Genomic DNA, 10,618 nt, shown 5'->3' with positions numbered 1-10,618 from the left:
GGAGTATGTGGCGATTTGTTCCGTAAAAATTGAAATGAATTTGCATTTCTCAACAAACGCCGGTGCTTCTGGTCAAACTTTTGAGCCAAAAGCTTTGGTTGAGGACCCTAATCGCCCTCCTGCCTATGCCTGGGTGCCTGGCAGTATCCCAACCCACGCACAACCATAAACTGCACACATACGAATGAACTTACACCACATCGGCCGTCGCGTAGTGTCATCAGCCAACTCGGCTTACTTGCTACATACAGTATGGTGGGCAAGCGAAAACAGACTACTGCTCATGCCTGCCCTCCTCTTTCAAATACCTTTTCTTCCCCCTCTCCCCACCCTATTAACTCTCTCCATTAGGTCCGCAGGACTGATGACTTCGGCCCGCATCGACCATTCGAGAAACACCACTCAGACATCTCAGAGTTCAGTCTATCTCCTGCTTTCAATGTTCACACTCGGAAGCAAGCAGGACAACAAGCTGCTCTTGTTATCACACTGGAATAGCTTGGCATTAATCTGTGCTTCCAGCTGCGCACCTCTGACGATAAAGAGGCTGCTGCGGCAGAATGTACAGGAGTTGGCACTGCCCGAATTTATCATGCGGAAGGATCCTTGCTTGAATGGATACACGTTGACGGTCACCTCTGCGCGGTTCGTCTGGCAACGTCTGTGAACGAGTCCCACGAACGGGAAGTCGATCGATATCTGTTTTTTGTGTCTGCTTTCTCTCCCAATGACTATAGCTCTGACACCATTAAAGAGGTTTTCTGACTCTCTGAATGCCCAGTTGAGGCAACCTAAGAGCTCAGATATCGTAAGGGTTGCCGGAGATATGAATGCACAGGTGGACAGGCTTAGCGAACACGAGACTCAATTAGGAAGTCGATATGGATTGGACACGGTATGTACGGACAATGGTGAGTGATTGCTTCAGCTATGTGGTGACCGCAGACAGTCTGCATTCAGTACCGATTTTCGAAATGACCAAAGTCGTCTTGCCACATGAAGTCCACCAAAAGGGTGCCGGCCCCGAACGAAAATTGATCACATTGCATCAGATACCAATGGTGTGGATCGATAACCGATCGGCCAATCGTTTTGGAACATATTTGTCAATTCCGACCGCGCACTCGTCTGGAGTTGACTCTACCTTCCATGGCCGCGTAAGGTGCGGAGAAGTCGCCTGGAAATTGAGGTTGCCAGAGCCGGAAACTAGACGAATTTACCAGAAGCGTCTTCTGGAGCCTCTTCCATCTGCTGCACCATCAGATGTGAACTCATAGGACGAGATCGCCACTTCCTTGAACAGTGCTGGGAGTTTTGCCTGTAGCACGGCGCTATCAGGCCAACTCAGCCACTGGATATTAGACCAACAGTGGCGCTGCGTAAGTCCTGTAGAAACCCCCCTCCGGTCCCTGACCCGACGAATTACCAGACGTCAAGTGAAAGTAAGCGCGCGAACCGAATTTGAGGTCTGGACACGGAAAGCGGAGGGACGGGAAGATGCCCATAAAGCCGGAAGATTACTTTAGCGTGTGTTCCCCAGAATCGACCTGCGCGCAAAATCACCATGGAGCGCCCACCTTGAATGAAAAGAACGACTCAGCCGTCGAGCCAAACATGTCAAACAACCATTATTGTCACCATCAGTGGCCACTCACCTGGAGCCCACAGCTGACGTAGAACTCTGGACGGTGAACATGGAATCCCTACGGCCTTGGAGGTTTGACTGCATGGTCTCTCAGACGCCACTGAGCTCTTGGTTCAGTCAGCGCTGGAAAGGATTTTGGAAAAGGAGACTGTCCCAGACAACCGGGGGAGGGGTCGGTGATGGTGCCCACTTTTGAAAAAGGGGCTAGTAGTGGGTGTCGTAACCACAAACGATCAGCTTGACTACGGCCGTAACGAAGCTGTTGGCGTCGTCGCCTTATGGTGGCTCAAGAAACACTCAATCGACAGCAGCGAGCAGGAATACCACCAAGTAGGGGTTGAATAGTTCAAATCTCCACACCCCGTCAAGTGCTAGAACGTCATACGTACAAGCGATCCACAGCTTTAGTTCTCTTTGACACGACCGTCCACTAAGGAATGTCCGCGACGTTCGTGAACATAAGTTTTGCATTCTCTGACTTCCGAACGTAAGAGTATACGGAGAGGTCCTGTTTAGGCCTGGGCGCCGAAGGGGTATTACAGCGTAACAATTTCTTTCTCACTTTTCCTTATTTCACTCAAAGAGCTCCCCAGAAGCTTCCATACACAAAGCGGTGTCCGCCAGGGAGGCCCATTATCTCCACTTATTTAATATCTTGATCGTTCGTCATCATCATCATCGACAGCATGACATCAGTGTGCAACACTGATGCTTCACTGCCGCACACCCATGACATATTTGAAAGCCTTAGAGTAAACAAAAGAGTAAAGGTGGACGGCGGAGGGACTTAGTGCTGGCTTAACACAATCATTCCGAGGTGCCTACACCTCCAGACATTCACTCAGGCAATCTGGATAGAAACTGACAGCAAGAACGCCACTGACATCGGTTGGCAGCCATATCTTGTAGTGTCTCCAACCAGGCACAGTGAGGATCACGTGGTCCCCATCCTGGAAGGCGAGTAGCACCCACAGCACCCAAGCGTTTCTGATCTCCTTCATACTCTTCTGCCAAGCCAAGGGTTGACCACCTCTCTGTTTACGCCACTCTGAGTTGGGCATGGAAAACAGCACTCTCTTCGGCAAACGATGGTTCGGCATAAGTAACACATGTCCCAACCAACGCAGCTTCTGGTGCTGGACACATTTTTCAACGGAAGTACCCGTTTCACAACCGAAAACACGCTTCCTAACTGCCTCGTTACGGATTCGCCGACACCAACCCAACGAGCTATGGCTCTGAGACAACGAATGTCGAACACCTGAAGACCTCTCAGTTCCGCCGCTCGAATAGGCCAAGTTTCACAACCATACAACAAAACAGCCCGTACTGTAGCTTGATACACACGTCCCTTCAGATGCAAAGGTAAACCGTTTTGACGCCATAGGTGTCCCAAGTGAGCAAACGCGGCCCGAGCCTTGCAGATTCGTGCATTCACCTCATCTGTTACACTGCAATCAGAGCTAATACAACTTCCAAGGTACGTAAAACGCTCCACAACTTCCAGTACCTCTCCCTGGATTGTAAGGGGCGTGTTCAGTGACTGCACGTCCACAAGCATGACCTTACACTTTGTGGGTGCAAAATGCATACCAAAGGACGGGATGACTTTGGTCAGTTCATCCAAGAATACTTGCGCCTTCTCCTCCTCTTCGAACATGTTGTCGTGGTTGCTCAGGATGCGGTTCTAAGACGATGAGATTGTATGGAACTTTAAACTGAATGCATGCAGTTAACTGAAAAGCACTGTGTCTGTCGGTGATGATCTTCACTGATTCCTAGTTCAAACTGGTACGCAAACTTCCCTTGAATTTCTCGACGACTTATGTGAGATTTTAAAGTAATTCAACCAGAAATGATTGTTTAAAGTATATTTAATCTCAAGCCAACACTNAAGATTTGGTCAACGCAACCCCTACCAGGCCGGAATCCCGCTTGCTGCTCTCGAGTCAGTATTTCGCGAGCCACCGTAAGGCGACGAAGCACAATTGACGCCAACAGTCTCGCTACAACCGGGGTCAAGCTGATTCCCCTGTGGTTAACTCACTCACTACGCTCCCCTTTTTTTGAAAACGGGCACTATCACTGATTCTCCCCACTTGTCTGGGATAGATACCTTTTCCCAAATGCAAGCAAACAGATCGGACAAGCGCTGACTGAGGACTTCACCCCCGTCTTTGAACAGTGCAGTTGGAAGGTCATCTGGACCGGGAGCTCGGTGGCGCTTGAGAGAACATATGCACTAGTAAACCTCCGAGGCCGTAGGTGGTTCCACGTTCACCATCCAAGGTTCTATTTCACCTGTGGGCCCTAGATGAGTGTCGGCTGGTGGCCACGACAGTTGTTGTTCGAAGTATTCACCCAACGGTCGAGGCGTTCTTCTTTGTTCGAGATGGCCGTTCCATTCTGATGTTTGATGGTTTCACCCACAGGTGGTTTCCGGGGACCGTTCGCACGGATCAACTGAAATAATCTCCGGACATTACCGGCTTTCTGGGCCTCTTCCAGTTCTTTGGCTTCCTGTGTCCACCATACTTCACGGTCGGATCGCAAGCTCACTTGCACTTGGCGTCTGATAGCTCCTCGCACCGGGTAATGTATCTCGATCGTTGAGATTATGAGACGAACATAGGAGGGTCTTCAAAACCCAGGTGTTAAAACAGCCTCTGACGAAAACCTAATCCATTTGAAATATGCATACGACACCGTTCTCGTCTTCCTGGAGAAGACGCAGGTTTGTGAATGAACTGATTAAAGCCATCTCGTCTTTTGGTATGCACCTTGCACCCACAAAGTGTAAGGTCATGTTCCTGGGCACGCAGTAACTGAACACGACAGTTACAGTCCACGGAAAGATACTCGAAGTTGTGGAGCGTTTTGGGTATCTTGGAATTTGCATGAGTTTTGAATATATTGCAACAAATGAGGTCAGTGCACGAATCTGCAGGCGAATGTTCGGTTTCGCAACGGGAACTTTAACTGAAGAATGCATCCAGCACCAGAAGCTGAGTTGTTTGGGAGGCATGTCTCGTATGCCAAACCACCGTTCGCTGAAGAGAGTGCGGTTTCCGCGCCCAATTTAGAATGGCGGAAGCGGAGTTGGCCAACCCTTGGCCTGGCAGACGGGTATGAAAAAGATAACGGGACGTTTGGTTATTGTCGATTCCACTCGCCTTCCGCGATGGGGAGTGCATGATCTCCACTCCGCCTGCTTGAAGACGCTGCAAGACGTAGCTGCTAAACAATGTTGCTGGCATTCTTGTCCGCTTCTACCCAGATTGTATGAATGAGTGTAGTGGAAGTGTAGTAGTAAGACCCTTCCCTGTCCACTTTTATTCCTTCATCCACACTGACTCAAGTCATAGTTGTACGACAGCGAAGCACCAGTGTTGAACATTGACGTCATGCCGCCGATGGTGATACAAGCGGGAAGAGACGTTGAGGATATCTTCGGCGTGTTTAAACGTGATGAGCACAATTGCAGTGACCAAGTTATGATAGTTCTACTGAACATCCCCGCAAAGAAGCGGGACAGTTCGGAGAATATTGACTAACATTTCTGGTACCTCTCAGAAAGTGACTTATGTGGACTACGCTTGCGGCGAGTGGCAGTTGACCCGTTAGGAAATGGCAAGTGATAACACCATAATGACTTGAATCAGGTAAAAATAAGCTTATAAGAAAATATACAACTTCCTAGAGAGACCACTAACCATACTGTCTTTTGGGTTCCAAGGATAACTGAGTACCGAAAATGGCATGCTAATAGACCGCAGAACTATTCTAGCTCGGGTGAAGGCGAGGTGCTAAGAGGCGGGTTGATCAGGGCGACTGGACAGATGGCCTGAACCGACTGAACTGCGAGACACGTAGTTGGGAATGAGGTTGCTTAAAATGCTTATACATCTAGGAAGTTCGTTGGGCTAGCCCCACAACCGGTACTGGAAAAGCCCAAACGGCGGAAGTCAACAACTGTTCGAAGTACCTGCAACACAGTTAAACCAACGGGTAAAATACTGATGGTAGGTGTTCTGGCTAATCCTACAGGAATATTTCTTTCGACAAATCGAAGCATAACGATTTTTGTGAACATGATCAGGGTCGGCAATATTCGCAAGTTTGTGCCGGTCAAAATTTCCATGGATAGCAACACAGCCCCCCCCCCCCAAAAAAAACCACGGGGAGAAACCCTGTCAAAGAAAAAAGGTTTTGTGATTTGTTGCGACCTGAGTATAATGCAAGAACGGCAAGCCATCTACACCTACAAACACATCTAACCACCATACTGGGGCGGAATATACACGGGAATGCTCGCGTATGCTCTTCGACCCTCGTCCACCACGAGCACAGTTTATGACAGACCAGCGACAGCTACTGAATCCAGCTGAGAAATGACAATAAGCTTACTACTAGGATTGGCCACGTACAACGTATGCGGGCCCTAGCCAAGAAAGTGCGAATATACCACTTTCCAATCATGTTACCTACTGGCCACTGCGAACAGGTCACCAAACTTTAGGTCGAAAACAGGACCTTCTTCGGCAAATCATCGAAATTACGCAGTACATACCCAAACAGCCTGTCTACGGCACTAGGCGACATCGGATTTGGCATAAGACTATCTGTAAACATGCAACTGATGTTTATACTTGCCATGGCGCCCAAACGCAGACAGGACAACTAGGGTTCTTGAGCGAAACCTGACTAGAAGACAGCGTTACCTGGCTGGAAATGCAAATGTATTGCCGTTTTAATAGGAAATTTGCCACACATGTTCCAACCCTCAACCACGAGGGTCAGGTTTTGTTGGGCAAACCCCTAACCACTGATAAACCTGGCAAGATCCTGCGAGTGTCACACGAAAACTCCCTAGTATAGTTCAGTGAGTGACGGGGACACACTAAGGTAAGATGGGGGGCGAGATGGCCGAAGTGGTTAGAGCGCGGATTACTAACCTGAAGGTCCGCGGTTCGAATCCGACCTCCGCCACTCGACTTCCCCTGTCTAGGCTTGGGCAACCTGGCAGTATCCCAGCCCTCGTGCGCGTGGTTGCCCGCGCATTAACTTCATCTCTTACAGCACAGTCACGGCTCATACATCTGCTAAGATAAGTGAAGGTCCGCGGTTCGAATCCGACCTCCGCCACTCGACTTCCCCTGTCTAGGCTTGGGCAACCTGGCAGTATCCCAGCCCTCGTGCTTCCTTCGGGTGGCATGGCAGCTAGGCACCGGAAGGGTGCTACAGCTGAACGCTTTTCTTTTTTTTTTAAGGTAAGATGCGTCTCTTCAAGACAGGTGGGAATGTCATCAGCAACATGCACAGCTTCAGGCGCTCAACCTGGCCACGCAAATGCAAAACAGCTAACATTCCCACGGCTCTTTATCGAGGTCAATGAAAAACACGGGAAATTAGTTGTGGGACGCAAGATCGGTGGAATTTGACGTTTAACCAATTTTAGATGAAGCCAACTCATCCCCCAACCGGAGCTTCTGGACTCATCACCAAATGCTACACACGTCAGTTATCGCGTCGCAACAAGTTGTCCTCATTGGACAGATACGGTTGACGGGCTCCGGTTCGTTGAAGTGTAGGCGCCGATGACAGGTCGTAGAGCTGGCTTTGGATTGAAGCTTACGGGAGTGCAACAACTGACGAAAATTATACACCGTTTCTGGCACAGAGCAAACCAAAACAGTGCTATAAGATCAAGCAATCTGATTGCTCGACTCACTAACCCGTGTTTTCAAAGAAAAAGCGGCTCTGAGATGATTTTATTCTTTGCAAGTTCACATCTGAAGGATCGGTGGCACTGATCCGTCTAAGATCCCAGACAAAACTAAAAGGCATGCTCCGCTGCTGGTATGTTTACCGAAACGGAATGGAAACAATCGAGATGCATAGGTCGGGTTCGGGTCACGGACAATGCGGTCAGTGAATCCACGCCACTGAGTGACCTAGAGCTGATTGGTAACAAAACGTGTGATTCGACTACCAAGATCGGCGAACACACCAACCAAATGAGATTTGGACGTTTGATCAGTCCTTCTGACATCATTGTGGACATATGGTCCTATTGGATGTGGCCGAGATAAGCTAATAATGAAACGTGCTGACTGGCACGTTTTCCGAGAGTCATTAGAGCGATTTCGGTAGATGTTCGCAACATTGCGTTGCGATAAAGTGTTTTGGTATGTGAAACGTCTCGAATTACGGAGCCACGTCAGCAACAGGAAGGGAGAGGTGACCTTACGATGAACGCCGTCCAACCATTCATTCAAGCAACGGGGTAGTTGCTTCAGATGCACAATCAAAGACTGCTAACTCTAGAAGTCCAACAAAATACCCAAACTAACCTCCTACCACGTTCCCACTACATCACCAGAGTGTACGGTGACTCGATCTTTGATTTTTGCGCTGATGTGCAGCCTTGTTTACTGGACCTCGACCCAAGGGGTCTTTTACCAACAGAAATCGTCGTTGGCCGAAAAACCATTGTTTCACGGTGCTACCATGACCTATATACTATACCTTTAATGAGACTGAAACGCCGAAACATCTGTATCCAAGGGAACATTTAGCCACAACCGAAATGTAGAGAAATCAGTAAGAAGCAGAAACGGGACTTCCTTTTTCAGATTTATTAACTCATCAATGTGCCAATCGTCGCGCTCTGATTCGTCGGTCTCGGTCTTCAATTATGGACAACCGCACTCCTTTCCCCTTGGGTAGCGAAATCCAAGCCTTATTAGATTTGCCGATGATGAAGACGTTATTCAAACGGGTTAGGAACTGGTGTCCAGTGCTGTCACGAACATGCACCATCTCGACTGAACCGGGATGACGTTCCCATTGGGTGATGGTTCCCACGCGGCCCAAGTTGCGCCCACCAGTGATCATACATATATTACCTTGATCGTAATGAAAAATTATAAATATTAACAAACCTGGATCAAATTTGATATGGTTCAAGACCTTTCCAGTGGCGATATCTACCTGGATGGTGTCATTCGGCTTTATGTTGGGATCCGGGTAGCGGATAGTCCGCGCGTCATGAGTGACCAGATAAGGGACGCCACCTGACGCCGTCAGGACCTTCCTAACCTTGCACAGTTTATACTTAGCTTCCTCTGGATGTATCCGATGAATGGCAAAACGGCCTTTCGTGTCATACACAAGACGGAAATGCTCGTTGGTTTTCTCGATCGTGATAACATCCATGAAGCCGGCAGGGTACTTCTTGTCGGTTCTGACTTTTCCGTCAACCTTGATCAGTTTCTGAGCCAATATTTTCGTACATTCATTGTAGTTTAGCGCCACCTTCAGTCGATTTCGCAGGAAAATACTTAGCGGCAAGCATTCACGTAATTTGTGTGGACCGGTACTGGGTTTGGGTGCGAAGTTCCCACCCAGTTTATCCAGCATCCAATGCTTTGGCGCATTGAGCCGCTTCAAATGTTTCTTTATGCCTCGAACCTAGCATGAAAAAGTACGTTTACAAAAAAGCACATGCTCAACCAACCCCCATCCTGTATTTCTACGCGCGCCCGTACTGGACTACTTAATGAAACAAATTAGATCATAGTGTAGAAAAGATGACCGACTATAAGTCTTTGAACGTGGAATCACATTTTATATAAACGTTGGGAGGATCGTGCGTGAGCAACCTGAGGACTTTTGGATTGTCCATTCTTGAGGTTGGCGCGAATTTGAAAAATCAAGGATTCAGGAGGCCAATCGTAAGGGCTCAATACCCGCATAATGGAACAAAATTTTCGAAAGCTATGGCATGTTCCTGATGGAATAAAGCAGTTGGCTATTGCGTTCAGAGTACCAATCCAAACTTTCTAGCCCTATTTGGGCACCTCGGGGTTTCAGCGATGCTGGGAAATTATTTCATCACTTTTCCGTCAGATGTATGATTGCTCCAGTGAGCTGAAAGTAGATGGGGAAGTAGATGGGAAAGTAGATGGGGACGGTTTTAGGTTTGAGTGCATATCCAACAAAATGTAGCATTTTGACGGAAAATGTTTTACTCAACTAATAAAGTTTTGCATCTGAGAGCATTGTGCGGCTAATGGACTTCCAATCGAGTGACAACATTCCGGCGAATGCAGTTTATTCGAAACTTTTTGTGGCATCACTCAGCAAGCTACAAGGTTGACTCCGAATCGGTTTTTTGGAGAGCTAGTGGCCCCCGGCATGTCATCCCTCATAGTGTTTTGAAAGGTTATATGCGATTAATGAAGATAATTTTTATTACGTTTGTACGCGCGGCTGACAAAAGGCACCAACTGCCTGGTGCGTTGAATAACTGTACAACAAACGCAGGCAGGGATCCGGCTAACTAAGAACTCAAGGAATCTGGAGCGTGGAGTAAATTAGGTGTACTCTCTACTGAAATTAATTATGCCGATACTCGTTTGCCCACTCCAGTTTTATCCAGAGGCGTTCAGGCCATTTGGTTTCGCCTACTACCATCTTTTTCACAGTCTCCTCTTCTGCCCAAGCTTCGACCTTCGGCTAGACCTGATTCGGACGCCCTGTCTGGCTGTTATTTAATCCATCTGACCTTTGCTCTACACCCGACAGGATCCCAATCTGGACCAAAAAATACGTGTGATCTGGCTTGTTCATCCACCAGTGGATTCCCTGGACAACCCCCCCACAAAAACCCGCTGCCTAGAGAATTGCACATCCCAGCTCACGCACCTCAAACATGACGTTCGTCACGGTGTTATCCAGAAACCGAAGCATGCACGTGCAATGATGGCGCAGTGCATCCGTATGCAGTTTGATGGCATACCCACAACCATTCACTTCCTACTCTTGACGATGCTGTCTCACCAAATCGAGCCTTTACCTGCAGCTGCGGACAAACTTTTCACCTAGCCCCAGCCCTCTCTTGTACGCATTCATTCTCAACTGCTGGACCTTCCCTCCGGATGTAAACATCTCGTTTACTTTCATTTTATG

General features: G+C 48.3%; 1 protein-coding gene across 1 annotated transcript; it reads right to left on the bottom strand.

Annotated features, from left to right (window-relative positions):
* Window positions 1-8,293: 8,293 nt before the first annotated feature.
* On the bottom strand, window positions 8,294-10,340 carry T265_03112 (hypothetical protein; the record flags this gene model as incomplete). Its single annotated transcript, XM_009167517.1, has 3 exons — window positions 8,294-8,553; window positions 8,590-9,118; window positions 10,215-10,340. 3 exons carry the CDS (start codon window positions 10,338-10,340, stop codon window positions 8,294-8,296), a joined length of 915 nt encoding a protein of 304 aa, XP_009165781.1.
* Between the last annotated feature and the right edge of the window lie 278 nt (window positions 10,341-10,618).

Source organism: Opisthorchis viverrini (assembly GCF_000715545.1).
Source record: "Opisthorchis viverrini unplaced genomic scaffold opera_v5_42, whole genome shotgun sequence".
NCBI classification, from domain to species: domain Eukaryota; kingdom Metazoa; phylum Platyhelminthes; class Trematoda; order Opisthorchiida; family Opisthorchiidae; genus Opisthorchis; species Opisthorchis viverrini.
The sequence above is the reverse complement of the archived record's forward strand: the minus strand, read 5'-3'. Positions and strand labels throughout refer to the sequence as shown.